We start from the raw sequence: 22,217 nt of genomic DNA, 5'->3' as shown, positions 1-22,217 counted from the left end.
TTAAGTAAAAGTAAAATGAGCATGATAAATTAAGTCACATTCTAGGGCATCAGAACATTTTCTGATTCAAATTGGCCAGTAATTTGCACAGGAAAATTTCCCAACTCAAAAAATTTCCAGAAAACCTGCATACCTACCAAAGAAAACAACTTGACACCACTTCAAACACATGCTTAACTGTTTAGTGAACAACTTGCCCCTGGGCTTGTGTGATGACCTCAACATTATGGATTAATCAGCACTGTTGTGTTAGTATCTCGACTCTACTGAAATTGTGTTGTCTTCTCTCTGTTTGTAATGTCGTGTTATGTTTCCGTGAAAACTTTTAGTAAATACAAATATATATCCAGAAAACCCACACCACTTATTTCCACCCCTCTCTTCTTTCAGGGTGGCAGATTCACAGAGCTGCATCACAAACGTTTCTGGGAGCTGCTTCAGAGATCATGTGGAATTCTAAGTCACAGGCCTACTGAGCTTCATAGTTGTCTTGCATGAACAGAAAGTATACCCCCGCATACACTTGTGGTTGGACATTGCAAGAGAAAATAAATAGTGGTGGACAAACTGTCTTCCAAGGAAGTATGCCCTAGTTGTCTGCTGTTTGCTGAGCTTCTCATTCAAGAACTCCTAATAAACTTCCAAGGAACCCTAGAGTTCCCTGAAACATAGCGTGAAAACCACTACATTGAGAAACAGCCCTTTGCTTTTGCTAGGGGCCGTTCTTATGACATGGAAGACAACATATTTTTTAGTTGCTGAAACCATCCCTGGCACTCTGTCCTGGTGCAATGACCTCCTAACAGCCCAGCTAAAACAGATGCAAACAACTAAAATTACAACATGAAAGTATTCTGCAGCAGCTGAGGGCTGCAGGAGGACTACTGAGATGTCTCTGTAGGAAGAGAACATGTTCTTCCTTTTATCTGCCTCCCCTACCTAGCTTAGCATGTGTTACCTTTGTGTTACACCTAAGATATTTTGCTGCTGAAGCAAAGGATGAAACTTGCCCCCCAATACCAAAGCTGACCACAGTGGCAAATGAACCTTACTAGCAATGGGATAGTAACCCGAGGACAGCAGACTAGCTTAGGGGATACAGCTCTGCCTTCTAACTCCTCACTGTCATCTCCTTAATTCTGGCTTATGTGGTCTGACATGGGTCTACCTAATGGTAAGGCTACCCCTGATTTTATTCTTCTGAAAATGAATTGGGAAAGGTATACTTGGGGGTATCACGTTTTATCCTTTCAACAAGTCTATGAGGCAGGTACATAGGAAAATAGGAAGCTGCTGTATACCAAGCCTTGATCTATCTACCTTGGTATTGTCTACACGGACTGGCAGCAGCTCTCCAGGATTTCGGATGGGGAGGCTGAGAGAGAGAGAGAGAGGGGGAGGGAGAGGGAGAGGGAGAGAGAGAGAGAGAGAGAGAGAGAGAAACAAAAACAGAGAAAGAAAGAAAGAAAGAAAGAAAGAAAGAGAAAGAAAGAAAGAAAGAAAGAAAGAAAGAAAGAAAGAAAGAGGAAATTGCCCAGGGCCAATCAGCAAGTGTCTCACAGCTGAGTGGAGATTTGAACCCAAGGCTTCACAGTCCATCGCCAACACATTGTCCCTCCACACTTACTTGCTGGGAGTCCTCTGGAGCTCTCGGCTCCACAAGCACTTTCTTTCCTTTGCAGCAAACTGTGATCCAGATTGCATAGGTAGGCTTGTCTTTGTCTTTTGGTCAGGGGGTTGGACTAGCTGGACTTTTGCTCCTTTACAACTCTATGGTGCTGTGAAATTAATGGGAGGTTTTTGGGTAGTGCTAAGACTCAGTAGTGCAGAAGAGAAGCCCCATCTAGAAAGCAACAACAATGGGCCTCTTTCAAAAGGACAAAAAAAAAAGAGGGATAAAGAACCACCTTTTTACGGGAAGGGGCCAAAGGAGGATATATCACAAAAAGTGCCTGCCTGCAAACACACTGAACAAAGACTTCAGTGCTAGGAAAAGGAAAAGAAATTCTTAAATGGAAAATTTTTATTTTTAAAAAACTGGCTGCATTAAAGGGAGAGGCAACAGAGTGGAGCCCCCTCCATCAGCCGGACTGGGATCAGCTGCTGTTTAGTTCCTCCATTCCCAGAACTGTTTCCACCAGCAGCCAATCCACTAGGCTGAATCTGAGGGAGGAGGTGACTGCAAGGTTCCCTCCACTGCTAGTTGGTGCCTCCCCTCCCAGAATTCTCTCCTGCAGTGACAATTCCACATTACATAGTTTTACGTAACCAGTAGCGGACAGTTGATTCCTCTTCCCTCCCCATTCCTTTTTCCTCTTGTATCGTGACTCTTATAAATAATATTTACCTTTATATAGCAGTAGTAATGTCCTGCATGACAGCTGAAACCAGTATGTACCAAAACTGCATACAATGCATAAATAATTGGCTCTCCATTTGGCTGGGACATATATGGCCGAATATCCAAATACTCAGGGTATTTCACCTCCTAAACAGAAATGAAAGGGGGGGAAAACACTTGCATTTTTCTCAATTCAGCAGAACAAGGTTTTGGTATGAACATAAAAAGCCCTATATATCTCAGGACCAAGTTACTTGGGAAACTGCCTTATCCCTTTTATACCTAGTAGTTCACTGTATTCTGCAGAACAGTTTCTCTTTCAAGCTCCCAAGGTATCAGAAGCCTGATCTGTAGCAAGTTGGAGCTGGGCTTCTAATGTGGCCCCCTCTGATCTGTGGGGCAATATTCCTGTCAGGATACAACAGGTGTCCACTATCTTTGCTGAAGGCAACTTTTGTTTCTAAAAATTTGGACGAAAAGATGTACACCTATATGTACATTCTGTGCTGCTTTTAAACCTATACTTTGCTGTTCCTGTACTATATCATAATTAGTAGAATATAAAACCATTTTTATATCATCCTTCACAATATTTGCTTCCAGGCTGCAGAATGCATTTTAACATGCGACAATATTTATATCTGGGTCTATAAAATCCAATCCAGTTGTAGCGCTGTGTTACCTTTGTAATTTTGCCACCACTGAAATTTGCGAACCGTTTCAAGGACAAGGTGAGTACGTTTGAAGCCCGATGTATTGTAAACCTCTTTGATGCAGGAACCATTTTTTTACACCTAAAACATAAGCAGAGGACATCCAGTTCAGCTTTCGAGGCTATTTTCATTTGGTGTTATCCCATTTCCTGAAGTTCAAATAACTGCCTGCCCTATTTGAACTAGTATATGCAGGCTCAGATTTTCATAAATAAATTATGTCCATTCACAACAGCAGATTCAAGAAGGTTGCTCTTTGGGGCAAAGAGAAAATAAAATGCCCCTGCCATTTCCCGCCTCCCATATGCCCTTTGATCCAGGCCAATGTCAAAGGTCAGCGTGGCTGGACACTTGGATAGGGGGCCCATACCACAGCAGGGGCCCACTGACGAAAGCCCCCAGGCTCCTGTCCTCTTCTTCACTGCCAGCTGCTTGTCACCTGCTGTGGGCCAGAGGGGACAAGCAAGGAAACAACAGTGGCGAGAAGGAAAGGTGCCACTGTTTGCTTATTCATTAGCCCTGTCTTGCAACCAACCGTGATGCAAATGTGCAGCAATGCCTCTCAACAACAGCAGGAAGAACCCATGGGCTTCTGAAAACCTGGAGCCAGCGCTGCTCTTATTTTTCATTCATTCAACTTATATCCCACCCTTACCTCCCCAAAGGAGCCCAGGGCAGCAAGGACATAAATTCTGGAAACATTTTAAAAAACGTTATGAAAAACAGTTTAAGATATTTTCTCCTCCAATGGTTTCAGGGCTGCCAGAAACAGTAACTTTTAGCTGCTCTTCTAAATGCCCCATTCATTTGCTTCTGGTAGTGGGGAGGAGAAAATACAACTTCCAGTTGTCCTCAAAGAATTTGGATTGCTTTTAATACGCAAATAAATGTCAAAATAAAGCTTGCTACACCACATATCACTAAATATCCGTGATAAATAATTTAGCAAATACCATTTTGCCTTGCAAGTTGCACATTAAATGAAAGCCAAACTCTTTTTTAAACCATGTAAGATTCATATGACAAATTGGTATTTTATTAGAGAGACACGTTAAATTTATTTCTTCTTACTTGCTACATTTATAGGCATTTTCACCATCCAGCTGTTCTGGCTTGACAAACTGCTCCAGAGCTTTGTTAACACTTTGCGCTGACTAGAGAAAGAGGAAGAGAAGAACTGAGGTGAGTGTCGCAAATAAAAATAAAACTATTCCCAGCTAACTCTAGTTCATGGCAGAATCTTCCAACTACCAAATGCATTAAATCAGTGAATAAGGCATTCCAAAGTCATCTCTATCTACCATCCCCCAAACTACAAACATTGTAAAATCATTTCCATGGTTTTAAACGACGGCATAAAACCATTTTTGCAGGGGGCATGCCACCTAAATACTTCTTGAAGTACTTATTGAAGAAAATACTTCTTCAAACAATAAAAAATTAACTTATCCAAGGGGACCTGCAACAAAACTGCAGAGTGCTCCTGTTCATTCTCCCAGTTTTCTGTTTCCCCTCCTGCAACAGTCAGTCTGCATTCCACAGCCAATAAGCATGCTCGGTCCTCACTGAGCTCTTTTTGAGCTCCTCTCCCCTTCAAGACTTTTGGATTCCTCCAAACCTTGGAGTTTCCCCAAAACAGCTCCATCTTGTGTGTGCATGGTTTCATTTTTGCTTCATAAGCATAGCTCACCCTAGAACATTGGAAATGGAGAGAATGCTGGAACTCACAGCCACAAGGTAAGCTGATGGCCACTAACATATGCAGAGGAAAGACCTGTCAATGTCTGTTAATTACAAAAGCTATATGGAACCCTCCATGTTGAGAGGGAGTCGATGCCCCTGACTGCCAGTTGCTGGCAGGGGAGGCAAAACGAGGTTGCTTTCTTGCATTCATACCATGCTTGTGGATTTCCTGGAACAATCTGGTTGGTCATTGTGGGAAGTAGGATGCTAAACTACTTGGCCCTTTTGGTCTAATCAAGTAGGTCTCGTGTTACAGGAAAACATTTACTTTTCATGCATGCAGTGGTGAAGACAGTTTTTGCAGCACAGGCTTGCTGTATAATAGCTCAAGCCTTCATCGTGGGGATTGATGGGGACTCTCAGGCCTGGGGCCAAATGTGGCCCTCCAAGTATTTGTCTGGCCCACGGGACTCTCACATGCTTTTGCCTGGCTGGAATGTGCTCTTGAGCTGTGATAATGGGTTGTATCCAATTAAGCTCTACTTAGAGTAGACCCGCAGAAATTAAGCCATCTGTTAGCTGTGTCCATGGGCGTAGCCAAGGGGGAGGTGCAAGGGGGCAACTTCCTCCTAAATCAACACAAATCTGAGGTTCTTCCCTCCTAACAAAAATCCTGGCTACGTCCATTACTTTTAATGGGTCTACTCTGAGTAGGACTAGCACCGGCTACAACCCAATGCTTCTTGCTTGCCTGGATGGAGGATGAAGAACTCTGTGGGCAGAAACTGCTGACTATTGCTACAACATAATCTGTTGTGGAACAGGTAAGTGACACATAGCTGCCTGATCCAATTTTTGCCTTTGGTCCCAACCCATCACTTGCATGAGGCTCCCAGAAAGCTGTACATGAAGGAATGTGCCCCCTGGGCTGTAAAAAGTCCCCCCACCAGCTTTACTGAATGGAATGGAACTAACCCCATTGGCAGCTTTCTTATATTTTGGAGTAGAAAAGCACATTCCTAATCTAACCAAACTGCATTGCTGTTTGAGAGTTAAACAAAGCTTTTTCTTTTTGCAAATTGGCATACCTTTATCTCCAATGTAATATCTAGGTATGGATCAAAAGTATCTGAAACTCCTTTGCAGTTCATACATTTTACTGAAACGGAAAAAAAGAAGTTTAGAATAATATACAGTGATCGAAGCCAGAGTTCAACAGCACTCAAACAAGACAGATTGTCAACAATATGCTAAGATCCTGGTGTTTTAGGAACCTACCTCTAGATCTTAGGTATCCTCCAAATATTTGATGAATGAATGTGGTAGCTTGGGTATGTCTGTCCAATCTAAAAACAAATCACAGAAGTAGGTAATTTAGGTCAAAAGAGATTTCACAAACACAATAATAGTTCCGGGGGTGCATTGCTCCAGCTACAACTTACTTGTTGCTACCATTCAGACATGCTTTCTGCATAGCATCAACGGTGTACCGTAGAAATTCATGTGCATCTTCCTGATTGCCAAAACGGAAATGCTTTGCTATTCCTAATATGCAAAGAAAGAAGTTACACTGAATATATCACATAAACCAGAGGTGGCAAAACATTTTGGCCCAGCAGACCAGATCTTTACCTCCCCACACCCAGCAGGTCAACTTTAACAGGAGGGTGGAACCACCCATCTGATGTCAGCTGATGCACAGAGTTCAATCCTGCTTTCCCCAGGCAATGGCTGTGTGGGGCTGTCAATCAAGCCACGTCTCTACCAGCCCACATCTGACATCACATATGACATCAGGTGTGGGCATGGTTTTGGAAAACGGCCTGGTGGGCCAAATTTGGTCTGTGGGCTGACAGTCCCCCACCCGATATAACAGTCAGGCTTACACAACCTGCAACTTACCAAACTGAACTCAAACCCATTGGGGCACAACATCCCTCCTGTTTTTGTTGCCTGCCTAAGACAGCAAAACTAGGAAAGTTGGTAGGCTACAATCTATGGCTTTACGCTGTGGTGGGCTTTGTGGTTTACATGTCATGCAGACGCTATGTAGTTTAAAGCATACTAGATGTCAAAGAAGATAAACGCTTACGTCTAAGATCATTTATGACAGGCATAGGCTTGATGACATTGCCGGAGTTTGAAAGCGCCTGGGTGATGTGACCTTGCATGGTACACATCATGCAAAATCCTTGTTCGTGACCTGAAAAGGAAGGGGGGCAGGGGAGAAATACCCATCCTGTATTATAAAACAAACAATTGGACAAACCTTTTTGCAGCTCACAAAAAGCAGTCAGTCAAACAAACGTTGCTTCAAGGATAAGTCATTGCAATTGCTTCAAGGGGCAAAATTATTTACATCCAAGGGGGAAAGGGATGGATTTTTTAAAGGACACATATTATATGCCATTATCTCCAAAACAAGCAATAGACACCACTCTCAACATCTAACAAATTCTGAGCAGCTTAAATAAGCAAAGCAATTCTATAGGCTATGTGTGAGGCCTAACAAAAATGGGCTGGTTCTCACCCACCTGCCTTCATTCATACCTATAATTTGAGCAGCACTCACAGCTCAGGATAGTAAAAACACAGGGGTGTATACTCAAGAGTAGATCTACTGCACTTAAAAGGCACGACTAACTTGGGTTCCATAGGAACTGCCTTACACTGCTTAAGAACAGACCATGTTCTTAAGAAGCCTTCCATATTTAGAACCATAAAATATTGTCTACATTTTTAGAGAAAGTGTGACAAATGTTAAAATATACTCACAGGTTTTGGAGTGTTCATGGGAAAGCATGTAGTTGGCAAGAGGTGGGGTGTAGGTCAGACACTGCAGTGCAGAGTTGAGGAAGCATGTGTTGCCAAGGTTTTGGAGACCGGCTCCAACTCTGTGTGTTTTTTGCCATTTCAAGCATATCTTCTCTGCCGGAAAGAGGACCTTCTGCGGGGCAGTGATGCCGTCACCAACAGCGGCTGAAGACCAAAGACACATTTTAAATATACTGAAGCGATTTAGGGTTTTGGAAGAATGATTACTCAAAGATAGAATTTTAAAATTCCATTTTCATTACCTTCCTGATCTGAACGCTGTATCTTTTTAGTGTTAAAAATGCTAACTATTAAAAAAACTTAGGTGATTAATAGTGTATTTTGTATTTTCTTCTATTGATATAACTGGGCATGCGTATCACATGTTTTTCTCTTTTTTTCACATTTCTATTCCATCTTTCCTCCAAGGAGCTCAAGGTGGTGTACACGGTTCTCTTCCTTCCCATTTTACCCTGACAACTCTGAAAGGTAGGCTAGGCCAAGAGTGACTGATTGATCCAAGGTTACCCAGAGAGCTTTACAGCTGAATGGGGATTTGAACTCCAGTCTCCTAGTCCAACCCTCTGACCACTACTTCACACCAGCGCCACAAAAGAAAAGTAGCATTTTCTCTGTTTATATAGAATGTGCATGTGTATCTTAGCAGGCAGCTTCTTAGAAGAGGCACCCTCTTCTTTCCTACACAGGAAAGAATGCCTCTCAATATTATTCTTGCCAGTTTCAGGTTTTTTAAAAAAAAGAATATTGAAAAACACTATTACGACGCATCAAAATATTCTTAATCATCTTCTTAATCAATACCATTTTTAATGGCATTAATGGTTCATCCCAACTGCTAACTGTGGCTTGTTTATAGTTACCAAGGTAACTGTGGCATAACTACTGCAATAGGAGAATATGGCTTTCTCCTTTGGCTCTTGCCACAGGTGGAACAAATTTTCAAAAATTAAGGTTGCACGAGTTGCACAATAGGCTTAAGAACATAAGAAGAGACTGCTAAAACATGCCAGTGGCCCATCTAGTCCAACACCCTGTTCTCACAATGGCCAACCAGATGCCTCTTCTGGGAAGCCTGAGTGCAATAGCCATCTCCCCGTCCTGCAGTTTCCAGCAACTGGTATTCAGGTACATACTTCTTCTGCATACTGCTTCTGACAATGGAAGTAGCTTGCAAATCCAAGTGTTCTGGTTGCTATATTTTACTGCTTAGTGTTGGTTTTAATTATTGTGCATTGTATTTTCCTCTTGTTTGTAATCAGACCAAGGAATGTTTATTGATGGGTGAGCATATGAATTTCATAAACAAAATAAAATCGTAAGAAGCTTTGCTGTGTGTTTTCTTTTCTCTCTCTTAATAGAGCAGCTTTACTTACACAGATCCTTCTGAGCCGAGGGCTTGGATTTATCAGGTACTGATGAATTAGAGTACACTGCAGCTCCTGGCACTGGCCCCAAAGATATTTTGTGTTTTGGAGCTTCTAAAGAAGAAGACACAGCACCCCATCCTGCAGAGCCCGAGTCCATTTCTCCAGAAGCTGGTGCCACGGAGCTGAAAGGCTGTTTCTCAGAAGCCGAAGGCTTTGAGGACTCAGACGTCTTGTCAACTATGGTCATTGTTCATCTCTGTAAAACAGAGAGAAAGAGAGAAACATATTGTGGATGCACGACAAAAGGAGTAGAAATCTTGATTCACTTTCTAAGTAGACAACACACAGTTCTTTTTATACATGACGGAAACTCAATCAAGGAAACGTGAACTCCTCAAACAAAAGAAATAGACTGGTCCTTTGGCCATAGCACAATGTTCCCAAGTAGCACCCACCCACATAATCTCTCTTGAGACAGTCGTTCGGGTGTCTTGGAGTTACCACACTGGGCCGATCAGGCTGTCCCAAGAGGTTCTTCTCCAGCTCCCCCAACCTCTCTGGCAAATAGACAAATCCCTTGTGATGACCACAACCTAGGTTTAAGGTGCAATTTGGCACCTAGCTTACATATTTGAGTTTCTAACACTGCTGCAAGGTCAGAAATGATGGCTCACTTGGTTTTTCAAGGAAGCTGCTTGCAACTCAGTAGGTGTCCTGCATAAAGTGACAAGGTGCTTCAGCACCTGTGCATTGTTTCAGAGAACACTAAGGCTTCTATGTAGGGCAGACTTTGCCCTCTGAAATCCCTAACAGTGACAGATTGCAAGATTCAGTATGGCCTAAGGCATGTGTGAATATCAGCAGCACATTGGAAAAGAAAAAAAATCCCACCTTGCCAGACTGGATTGACCCTAATCAAGCATTTAAGAACCACAAGCCCCTCTTTTTGCCATGCCTGTTTTCATAACACGTTAAATACCGATGTTATTTTTTTATAAACAAGTTGCATACAAATAAGTACTTAAGAAGCCATTGCACATGACATTGTGTGGCATGGCAGTTTCTTTGGATTAATGCTCCCCCCCCGCAGGCAATATAAGTATTCCAGTTCCCTAAATGGCTGCTTCAATCTCTAGATATAGGGGCTGAAGGGAGGAGGAAGAACTAGCTTAGTTGCAACATCCTTGGCCAACCCTGGCTCATGGTGGATGGTGGGCCAAACAGCACCATCCGTCTACTTGATGATGCTGATGTTCACAAGGCTCTCTGTGTTAATATTAAGTCTCAGAATTAATTATCTGTCTCATATCAGCCTACCAATTGAGCCTGACCATGGCAACGTGCTGCAGCCTGCATTATCCCAGTTCCCAACTTGGAAAGACGGTGCTGCATTGCAGGAGATGCCAAATTTATGGCTCTCCCAATTCCTTCTGCCGTTAACGTCAAAAGAGGGTATGGTCACACAGCTACCCTAGCATTGCATATCCTCATTTAAATAAATACATAAATGCTGCACTAGAGCTGCTGCCATCCATATGGTATTTTCTGTCTTGAAGGCTGAAAAGTGGGGAGTGTACACACAGCTGCAATAGTGCTATAGCAGCTCTGATTGTGACACTGTATTTTGGCTGTAAAAGGCTAAAATATAGAGTAGTAGTGCTACACTACTCCAGGCAGAGGAAACCAATTGCAGCATGTGCTAGTTAGGCTTGCAATTCAACTGCTGGCATGCACAATTTCTTCGTGTGCTAAGAGAATGGCACACGCAAGGCTGGACCAAAGGCAATATTATAGTAATGCAGACAGTAATGTCCCACCAGTGCATATCCTTTTGAGTTTGAGAGGGAAGCAGAGACAGGGAGGATCCATCAGGCAGGAAGAGCTCATGTTAGTGAAAGGAACTGCTGGAGAGAGCTAACAGTAGCATGTACTATACTAACTCCCTACTGTATTTTGAAACCAGAGAGATCTTAAGCAAATCTAATCTCTCTGGGTGTCTAGATCAACACAAAGCCCAGAGATTGGCTTGACAGTAACTGAGAAGTGAAGGTTACTGGAAGTGTTTCACACATATGAAGTTACATAAAGTAAATCTAACAGCTTTCATTGCTCTGTTAAACAACACCTTCTCAGAGCTCCCTATTAAATCTGGCTTCCTTTTGGAATTACAGGGCTCAGGTTACCAAAATTGCCCAATAATGTAGCAGAAACATACTGAGAAGCACATCTCTGCGCCAACACTAAACATGCTTAAGTATTTACTCATTTCCTGCATGTGTCTGTTCGTTGTTAATGGGAATAGCAATGAAAGAAGAGCACATTGGAAGCTCAATTCTCTTCCCCCTATTAACTAGGAAAAGGTACAATGTGAAAGGGCGCGGGGAGGAAGGGGCAGAAGGTCAAGGAGCCCTCCATGTACAAATAAGTCAGTAACCCAATGCTGAGCAGGAGTTCACTTGCAAGTCATCTGAGAGAATTGTTTATAGAAGAGAATGAACACAGCAGCCAAAATTCATTTGGAAGATAGTAAACTACAGTCCAAGTGCATCATTCCAGAGGTGCCTGGAGCAAACCTAGTAATAAGAGACAACTCCAAAACTGTCAACTGCTCAGATAAGATTATCCGACAACAAACACAGATGCGAATCCAGACAAAGAGTACGTTCCATTAAGCAGCAGTGTGGGGTGGGGGGGAAGAGGTTTCTCATCTTTTCTCCTCTATGAAACAAGGATGTTTCACTTGGGAAATGTAACAATAACGAAAAAAGGCAAAGAGGAAATTGTCACAAAAGTAAAGAGTGAAAAGTAATTGTACAGCACAGTCGCTGTGATTCACTATTTACACAAGCACTTTCTTGTTAAAATGGCATGGCTCTCGGTACTGTTGCCAACAACACATTAAGAGAAAATATTTATGACTCCTAATAAGCCACAGAACATGGTGTGTGCCTAAATGGCACCCAATCAGTGACTAGTGTTGTGAAACTTCCACTGATTTCAATCGGGTGGGACCTGCAAGTCTTACACAATGCTACGTGACTGGATGGTGAGTTACTTCACGTGGGCATACTTACTGGGAAGTAGGCATTACTAAATTCAGTGAGATTGCTCCCAAGACAACAGACCTAAGATCAGCTTTCATGGGAGAGGTCTCTGATCTGACTTAACAAGCCATACTGCAGTGCTTCCAGTTCACTGCTCCCTGGGAGCAGCAAACAAACCAAGAAGTCGGCAGGCAGCTTATTACACATGCTGTGTCTCCCCAATCTCAGCCTATACAACACTGACCCAGGTAGTCAGCGGTCAAGGCACTGACCGGACCTGCTTAACTTCAGCAAAGGTCCTGCATCATGTGCCTTCAGATAATGCCCTGGGACTAGTCTAATCACCTGCTTCATAGCAGGACTCTCAGCTTCTGTAGGTCAATCTACCCAACGTAGAATACAATACAAAGAACAGGAAGATGGTTGCATGGCAGTTAGCTCCTGATGACTCAAAGCAAGTAAGACAAATGGCATGCAGTATGACAAACCTAGACAGCATCTTAATAAGCAGAGACATCACCTTGCCAACAAAGGTCCGCATAGTTAAAGCCATGGTTTTCCCAGTAGTGATGTATGGAAGTGAGAGCTGGACCATAAAGAAGGCTGATCGCTGAAGAATTGATGCTTTTGAGTTCTGGTGCTGGAGGAGACTCTTGAGAGTCCCATGGACTGCAAGAAGATCAAACCTATCCTTTCTTAAGGAAATCAGCCCTGAGTGCTCACTGGAAGGACAGATCCTGAAGCTGAGACTCCAATACTTTGGCCACCTCATGAGAAGAGAAGACTCCCTGGAAAAGACCCTGATGTTGGGAAAGATGGAGGGCACAAGGAGAAGGGGACGACAGAGGACGAGATGGTTGGATAGTGTTCTCAAAGCTACCAGCATGAGTTTAACTAAATTGCGGGAGGCAGTGGAAGTCAGAAGTGCCTGGCGTGCTCTGGGCCATGGGGTCACGAAGAGTCAGACACGACTAAACGACTAAACAACAACAACTATAGCAGCAGAGAAAATACATATACAGTGGTACCTCGGGTTAAGTACTTAATTCGTTTCGGAGGTCCGTTCTTAACCTGAAACTGTTTTTAACCTGAAGCACCACTTTAGCTAATGGGGCCTCCTGCTGCCGCTGCACCACCAGAGCACGATTTATGTTCTCATCCTGAAGCAAAGTTCTTAACCTGAAGCACTATTTTTGGGTTAGCGGAGTCTGTAACCTGAAGCGTATGTAACCTGAAGCGTATGTAACCTGAGGTACCTCTGTAACACAAAGTACACAACAAACAAACACACAAACCCAGGGTCACTGTTCAGCCTGACCTATGCATAGGAGTTTGCCTTCCAGATCTCCAAACTGCGCTCCAGTTCCATATTGCGGTTATATCCGTGTAAGAAAATTGTCAGTGTGTGTGAATGGTGTTTCAGATGGGAGACTGAGCGGTTTGTGAAAATGCAAGATTCTAACCACTGGTATTCTGAAGCAATCTGCAAGTAAAAGACTGCCTGAATTAAAAGCACCACATGAAAATGTGAACTGACCTTGCACAGTTGCTATAAACCATGGTTAAGCAAACTAAGACCCGGGGGCTGTTTCCAGCCCAATCACCTTCTAAATCTGGCCCACGGATGGTCCGGGAATCAGTGTGTTTTTACATGAGTAAAATGTGTGCTTTTATTTAAAATGCATCTCTGGGTTATTTGTGGGGCATAGGAATTCATTCATTCCCCCCCCCTGCAAAAAATATAGTCCGGCCCCCACAAGGTCTGAGGGATAGTAGACTGGCCCCCTGCTGACCCCTGCTTTGAACATTGAACAAAACAATTAATACTACAGGGGTAGGAAACCTGGAACCCTTTTGATGTTGTTGGATGCCAATTCCCATCAGCCTCAGTCAATGGGTAATGGTCAGGGATTATGGGACGTGTAGTCCAGCACTTCTGGAGGGCACAGGGTCCCCATTCCTGTAACAAAACTGACCAATCTGAGAAAATTGCAGGGGCCAACATTTATGCTGTTTAACAAGTTCAATATATTGCAATGCACCAAGTGTTTAGAATTTATTTCCTGATAATTATAGGCAGATACAGACTGGAGGAGGGGGTTATTTGTTTTTGTTTTTATTGTGCATTTTATGTTTTTTATCTTGTATTTTATGTTGCAAACTGCCCTGATATTTACAGAGGAAGGGCAGTACACAATTATTATTAATATTAATAATAATAATAATGGGGAATTATATTTTATAATAGCATAGCAGGCGGATGGATAGATGGCTCAGCTATAAACTTCAGTAACATTTAGCAACAGGTAACTGCCCAATTTTCAGTCTGTTTGAAGAAATGTTGTTCACCACATTTACAAGGGCACACCTTACAATAAAATCAAATACCTTAATTGGAAACATCAGGTCTCTCATTAAAAAGCTGTAATTATTTTAAGAACATCGACCATTAAGAATGTAAAGTCCCAGCAATTACCCCCGGTAGTTCCATTTTGTTTTACTTTTTTTGGATTCAGACCCTCTCTGCATAAGACCTGTCTCCCCCCCCCTCCCAACTGGCCGCCATTTCTGTTCTCAATTATTTATTCTCCCCAGCTTCTTGTTTCCTTTCCCCAACAATTGTTGACTTTGTGCCTAAATCTTTCAATTTAATTTCACTATGGCCTTTTGCAACAAAGTTAACTGGTTCTTCTAACATATTCCATTCCAAAAGAAGCAATTTACTTGCAAAGAGGCAGCTCTGTGTGTTTTAAAGGTGCCTTCAAGATACATTTGTGTTTGCAATTTTATACTTACAAAGCATCTTTTATGCCAGGAGAGCCTAAAGTAGTATGTTTCCAGCTACTGAGGCTATAAAACGGGCTTTGAGTAGGGGGCGTGGTAGTCAGTACACACAGAAGGTAGAATATATGTAAAATGTCTATCTCCCCTATCCCTGGAAATTAATATTACTGAAGGTAGAAGCATTTGATACATTCCTCCCTGGGGAAGGTGGATTTTGCAAGGAACAGAAGAGGCATATTGATACTTTCCCTCCCAGCTCTGCTACACAGGAATCTATTGTGCTGCTGCTATAATATCATTCATGCCAAATACAGAGCAACGCGGCCCTGATGTCAACATGTCACACAGCCAGCGTGCATACAGAAAATGTCCATGCGGGAAACAAGATTCGCCGCCCTTGTTCAAACCCAGCAACAGCTGCTGCAACATGTCTAATCAGATGTGGCAAAAGGATGAACTGGACTGAAAAGGCAGACACGTAAGCTATGGACCTAAAAGATGCAAAAGGACCCGGGTCTCTGTTAATTTCCATCCCCACCACATCAAAGCCCGATTTCCAGATACAGGGGGGAAGAATGAGAAGAAGGGAAAGTACAGGAATCACTCATTTGAGAAAGTAGTGTCCATGGCAACCAAGCAAAGGAAGTAATACTATATAGAGAATGACAGGAGACTTTCAAACCCACCCTCCCCTTCAGCAGCAAGGGGGAGGGGCACCAGAAGGAAATGGCAAAGTGAAGACAATCTTACAAATCAGAAGGAAATAAGATAGGGGCAGCCACAGGAATTTTTCCAAGGGAGAGGAATAAACATATATACATAATTGAAAGGTGGAAGCAGGCAAGTTTCTCACAAAACAAATGAGAATATCTCTGGTTCTACAAATATTTTATTTATTATTTGGAGCATTTGTATCCCTGCTCTCCAACCAAAAAGGCCCTCAGAGTGATTTGCATACAATCAAAACAAGACAGTCCCTACCTACCTCTCATTTTTAAAAAACAAACAAACCCCACAACAACCCACATGATACACAAGGAGAAAGGAACAGGCAGGCAGAGGAAAATAAAATAAAAACTCAGGCACCAATTTCTAAAGAGTTGTTTTGTGTAATGACCAGCTGGCACAAGTCTGGGCCAGGAGGTGCCTTATGTCCCCAGATGACAGCTGAGGGGAGAGAGAGGCCTGATGGAGCTGATCTGTCACAGAAGCTGATGAAGCTCTCAAACTTCTGGAAGGGCTGCACTTCTTTTTTCTATAAGAAAGTTGACAATCTGGGGCTAATGGTCTGCTGTGTGGGGACTGCCCCCCCCCTTTACCCCATCTGGACAGCCAAGGTGAGGAAAAGAGACAATGCAGGCTACTCACAAACTGGGAAGGAAATGGGAGAAAAAGCAGTACAGTGGTACCTCAGGTTAAGTACTTAATTCGTTCTGGAGGTCAGTTCTTAACCTGAAGCACCAGTTTAGCTAATGGGGCCCCTTGCTACTGCCACGCCGCCGGAGCCCGATTTCTGTTCTTATCCTGAAGCAAAGTTCTTAACCTGAAGCACTGTTTATGGGTTAGCGGAGTGTGTAACCTGAAGCATATGTAACCTGAAGTGTATGTAACCCGAGGTACCACTGTATATATGGGACCAAGAAAAGAGGGAATTCTGTAACTGCCTCCCCCCCCCATGGGAGGTCAGAGGAAGCAAGGCCCCTGCTCCACACTAAAGCTCAAGTCCTTCCTAGAGATGGAGTTAGATCATGGGTAGGCAAACTAAGGCCCGGGGGCTGGATCTGGCCCAATCACCATCTAAATTCGGCCCACGGACGGTCCGGGAATCGGCATGTTTTTACATGAGTAGAATGTGTGCTTTTATTTAAAATGCATCACTGGGTTATTTGTGGGGCATAGGAATTTGTTCATTCTCCCCCCCCCCCCAATATAGTCCGGCCCCCCACAAGGTCTGAGGGACAGTGGACCGGCCCCCTGCTGAAAAAGTTTGCTGACCCCTGTGTTACACCTACGATGCACACACGAAACCATGCTGGAACAGAGAATGGAAGAGTGGGGCAAACTATTCAAAAGCCTTCTGACAACCATACACACAGAGAGAAGTGCGCACACACAAAGAATTGGATGTATAATACCCATACTTCTCTGCCAAAGCAAAATGACTATATACGTATATGCAATACACACACACATGCACACACTAATACCCTAAAAGCCAAATGTACATACATCTCTCTGTATGTACATAACACCAGTGGTGTGAAACGCACGCTTTGCACCCCCAACTATATATAAAATGTGCATAGGAACGTATATATGCACACACACACTTGCCAGTATACATACACACACACTGAAAGAAAACCAACTTTATGCGGACGTATGTGTATACGACACCAGAAATACACACAGTAGTACACAGACTTTACACACCTTGTTCCCTCCAAACCACCCAACTGCCTTCCCTTCCTTTCCCTCTCACTCCCCCCCCCCAACCACATAAGCAGCAAAGCGGGGTTGAAGGTTGGGGGGTAAGCATTTCACAAGCTCCCCCCAATTCTCCCCCAGCCACAGAAAACAAACCCACGCACATATCACAGAGCCCATCCCCCGCATATCTCCAACGCCCCAAACCTCGGGCCCCATAATGCCTCCACCCCCAGCCCCCACTAGCACTGTGTGAGCGCGGGGGCGGCGTTTGCAAGAGGAACGGGGGCTGCTGGGGGGGCGCGAGGCGGGGGTGGGGGTGGGGTCGGAGGTCACCCCGGGGCAGAGATGGCTGAGGAGCAGGGGGGTCGTGAGAGGAAGAGAGAGAAAGAGGGGAGGCAAATGGCAGTGGGCGGGGCGGGGCCAGGACACGCATGGGCCTAGTGGGGAGGCGGGAAGGGAAGCGCCGGGAGAAAAAGCGACGGGCGGAGGAGGCGGCGGCTGAGGAGGCGAGGAGGGGGCGCTCCCGCAGCAGCAGGGGGGCGGGAACGGGCCGCGCCAAGCAGCCCCGGCCCGGGGAGGCGGCCTAGCCCGGCGCGGCTCCCCAGCGCAGCCCACCCGACCCCTCGCCCGCCCTCTCCCGCTTTCCCCCCCTCACGCTCCCGCGGTCCCCCCTCAGCCTTTCCCGCTTCAGTTACCTGGGACGGCGCTGCCGGCTCCCCTTTCGCCTCAGCCCGGCCGCTCCGCCTCCCTCCCCTCCTGCTCCTGCTTTGCCCGCGTCGGGGAACAATGACGTGCCCCGCTCCGCCCGGCCTCTTGCATCCGGGGCCCCGGCGAAGGCCGGCGCGGCTCTGGGTCACACAGGGACCAGCGCCGCCCCTGCGGCTTCGACAGGGGGCCGGCAGGGGGCGCTGCGCTCGCCGGCGTCTGTTTTAAAAAAAGAGATGGAGGGCGGGGCAGGGGCTCGGCGGAACTGCGGGTTTAGGGGCGGTCGGCAAAGAGGCAGGAGGAGGCGGCGCCGCCGCCGCCGCTACTGCGGCGAGGGGCGGTCTCGAAAGTGCGAGCCGCGAGTGGAACGCAGACTCGGAGTTCGGTTGCGGCTGCTGTTTAACGGGGTGTTTGGGTTGTTTGTTTTCGCGCAGATCGGCGGTTTTGCGCACGCCTTGCTGGGAGGCAAGCCCCGCTGATCTCACTGGGGCTTCCTTCCTCTGGGTGCCTTGCAGCCTTAACGGTGCAGCCCTAACCATGGTTGCACATTTAAAGCAACACGTGGCTTTCCCTCCAAAGAAACCCTGGGAATTGTAGTTGAGAGATGTCAGGAGACATCCTATCCCCCTCAGTTTGGAATTCCAAGCGCCCGTAAACTACAATTCCCAGGGTTCATTGGGGGAAGGTATGTCTGTTAAAGGGACACGGGTGGTGCTGTGGGTTAAACCACAGAGGCTAGGGCTTGCCAATCAGAAGGTCACTGGTTTGAATCCCCGCAGCGGGGTAACCTCCTGTTGCTCAGTCCCAGCTCCTGCCAACCTAGCAGTTCGAAAGCACGTCAGAGTGCAAGTAGATAAATTGGTACCACTCCTGCGGGAAGGTAAACGGCATTTCCGTGCACTGCTCTGGTTTACCAGAAGCGGCTTAGTCATGCTGGCTACATGACCTGGAAGCTGTCTGTGGACAAACGCCGGCTTCCTGGCCAATAGAGCGAAATGAGCGCTGCAACCCTAGAGTCGTTTGCGACTGGACCGAATGGTCAGGGGTCCCTTTACCTTTACGTCTGTTAAAAGGTATGGGAGTGCTTTAAGTGGGTGGTGAGGATGCAACCTGAGTCTGCTGGGGTAGTGGGCTTAGGATTGTAGCCCAGAAGGCTCTTTCTCATTTCTTCACCACCACGGCCACTGAAGCTGCTATTATGTGGAAGAAATTTAACAGCAGCTGTCGAAAATCTTTGGACCTCCAGATACTGCTGAACTACAACTCCCATCAGCCATAAAAAAAACTTGGACCATAAACCACTGATGATGGGAGTTGTAGTTCATCAACATCTGGAGAGCCAAAGGTTCCCCACTCATGGTATATAGGATTGCAGCCATACTTCAAAATGTAGGCATTTTGCTGCTGCATTTGGGGATCCTGCTGCTCTGTCAGTACCTCTGATTATGCTCAAGGAGAGATTTGCACAGGTACATTTTCTAAAGCAACTGGGAATTTTCTAAATACCCAGTGGGGTTGTAAACACTAGTCTTTGTCAAGAAACACAGGAAGCTACCTTGTAACTGGGTCCATCCATTTCAGCACTCTGAGGAGGGTGTGGGGCAGCAGGGCAAATCTTTTTTTGCTGCAAATGCTTCCACGTTTTTGTAGGAGAAATCTGTACAATTATTTCAGCAGGTCATGCAAAGCTATAAGGTCATAAAGAAGGTGGAGGTGCCCCATGTTTGATGACTAGCACAGACAAATGACACCCCGCTGAACCAGCTCTACAGATGGCCCAATATTCTACAACTACTCTACCATTTACCCGCCTGAAAACGAGGTACTTGTGAAGATTTTGGGCTATAGAATGGTATCTTGTGGATACAGAGAAATTCACATTTTCAAATCGTAGCACTTCTAAAGTGTCTAAAAATAGCACCCAGCAGGCACACTCTTTGAAAGCAGAAAGGTTTTGACAGGGTACAAAAATCTCGAGGAAAACCATGGTGAGTGAAACATCAAGGTGAACAAGAGTATCCATATGGAATCTTTATAATGGATCATGAAAAGGCACAAGCCATTAGCTGTAATGTTCAATTACCAGGGCCTGAAAAAGATATGTTCTAATTAGTCACTTCTCAGTTTGCCATCAGACAATTTCTTGAACCAAATATGCCCTAGTGAAACTGATGGCCCTATTAGCTTGACACAGATGGCTATGCTGAGTAAAGCACTGCTTGTCTTTAGATTCGCTAGTGGTGGTGGAGGAAAAACCACACGCAAACAAAAATCAGTGGCCATCTTTTCTTTGTTGGTTAAAAGAATGCAGATCCAAAAATACATATTTAACAACGAGGACATTTATTTATTTCTCCATCTCATTTACAATCCACCCTTTACCATCTGGTCCCACCCAGGGTGGACATGCATGTCATAAAACTTCATAAAATATAAATACCATATCATAAAATACCATAGTTAAACACATACACACAACATCAACAAACAGTCTGGTGTAGTGCTTAGAACTCAGCTCACTGGGTGACATTGGGCCAGTCAATGCCTCTCAACCTAACCTACCTTACAGGGTTGTCACGAGGAACCATGTGTTCCTTGAAGAAAAAAGGTGGGATATTAATGCAGATTTTTTTTTTAAAAAAAAGCATATTAAGTAGGGGATAAAAACAGAACAAAACAAGAAGCTTGGGTAAAGTCTTCAGCCGGTGCCAAAAGGTCAACAGTGTCAGGGCTCAGCTTACTTAGAATAAGTGGTCATTCTAAAGATACGGGGTCCCTGTAGGGAAAGCCTGTCATCTACCATTGTCCCCCAAGTTTTCCTCAAGTGGTGGGATCAGTATCAGACACTAAAGGTCAGTATGGAAAGAGGCATCCCTTCAGATACTTGGGTACAAGGCTGGCCCACCCATGAGGCAAGGTGAGGTGACTGCCTCAGGTGGCACGCCCCAGAGGGGCAGCAGATCCTGAACGAGATCTTCATTATCCCATTGTTTCTGATGTAGATCTTCATTCACCCCTTCTTCCCTGGGAGGGAGGGGGCACTATTTTGTGGTTCACATCAGGTGCCAAAACGTCTTGGGCCAGCCATCTTTGAATCCCATGTCATTTATGTCTTTACATAAGCACCCTGAATTGGGCTCAGAAGTGAATTGGCAACCAGCACAGCTCTTTTAAACCCCAGTTGTATGTGAGTTTAATGTGCCTGTCAGCACTCTGGCTGCAGCAGTCTGTTCTAGTTGCCGTTTTTAGACTGTTTTCAAGAGCAGTCCCATTGAGCGCATCAACTCCCATTCCTCTGTCTCTATCTTGTGCGTAGACAATACAAATTAAACTCTTGCATGGGGCTCACTTCCCTCCACAGCTATCCTTTGGTTCTCATCCAAGGGACCTTGATCCATTACTCCCTGGCCCCATATGCACAGTAAGAATAATGCGGGTGGCGCTGTGGTCTAAACCACTGCGCCTAGGGATTGCCAATCAGAAGGTGGCAGTTCGAATCACCGCGATGGGGTGAGCTCCCCCCATTGCTCAGTCTCTGCTCCTGCCAGCCTAGCAGTTCGAAAGCACGTCAAATTGCAAGTAGATAAATAGGTACCACTCCGGCGGGAAGGTAAACAGGGTTTCCGTACGCTGCTGTGGTTTCGCCAGAAGCAGCTTAGTCATGCTGGCCACATGACCCAGAAAAACTGTCTGTAGACAAATGTTGGCTCCCTCGGCCAGTAAAGCGAGATGAGTGCCGCAACCCAAGTCGTTCACGACTGGACTTAACTGTCAGGGGTCCTTAACCTTTACCTTTTTAATAATAATAACAATAACAACAAAAAAAACCCCTAAATCATCACCATCAAGGTCATCATAAGACCAACAACAGCCATAAAGGCCATAATTAAGGTTATTATAATGATAGTAACAACCAGTATGAAGTACTGTAGTGGTTAGAGTGTTGGCAGACCAGGGTTCAAATCCCCACTCAGCCATGAAGTGGGTGACCTCAGGCCAGTCACTCGCCTACCTCACAGGGTTGTTGTGTGAGGGTAAAACAGGGAGAACTGCATACACCACCTTGAGCTCCTCAGAGGGTAGGTGGAATAGTAGTAATAAGGAATTGCAACGCCTGGGCAGCAATGCTAACCCTATCTTGCCTTGATCCTTCCTCGTTGCATAAAAACCGCAAGGGTCTTGGTGGAAAGTGCTGGGTGTCAGCCCCATTAAAACCTATGGCGGCTTCCTTCCGAGTAAACACGCCTGGCAGCATCGGGCTGTGCTCTGTGGCTGCCATCCTAATACCCCACCCCCTTACCTGGGCATTATTATG

General features: G+C 45.1%; 1 protein-coding gene across 1 annotated transcript in view; it reads right to left on the bottom strand.

Annotated features, from left to right (window-relative positions):
* The window catches only part of USP42 (ubiquitin specific peptidase 42), a 36,780-nt gene extending 18,540 nt beyond the window's left edge, over positions 1–18,240 (bottom strand). The window contains exons 1-10 of the mRNA XM_083711312.1: positions 17,893–18,240; positions 8,946–9,195; positions 7,513–7,716; positions 6,830–6,940; positions 6,180–6,282; positions 6,016–6,083; positions 5,826–5,896; positions 4,126–4,208; positions 3,024–3,135; positions 2,348–2,488 (exon numbers count right to left, since the gene is read on the bottom strand). Of these exons, the coding sequence (XP_083567438.1) occupies positions 2,348–2,488; positions 3,024–3,135; positions 4,126–4,208; positions 5,826–5,896; positions 6,016–6,083; positions 6,180–6,282; positions 6,830–6,940; positions 7,513–7,716; positions 8,946–9,186 (1,134 nt within the window). The 5' untranslated portion in view covers positions 9,187–9,195; positions 17,893–18,240. The remainder of the gene's footprint in view (positions 1–2,347; positions 2,489–3,023; positions 3,136–4,125; positions 4,209–5,825; positions 5,897–6,015; positions 6,084–6,179; positions 6,283–6,829; positions 6,941–7,512; positions 7,717–8,945; positions 9,196–17,892) is intronic.
* Between the last annotated feature and the right edge of the window lie 3,977 nt (positions 18,241–22,217).

This window comes from Podarcis gaigeae, assembly GCF_964106915.1.
Source record: "Podarcis gaigeae genome assembly, chromosome: 14".
In the NCBI taxonomy this organism is placed as follows: Eukaryota; Metazoa; Chordata; class Lepidosauria; order Squamata; family Lacertidae; genus Podarcis; species Podarcis gaigeae.
This window is presented reverse-complemented; position numbering and strand designations above follow the sequence as displayed.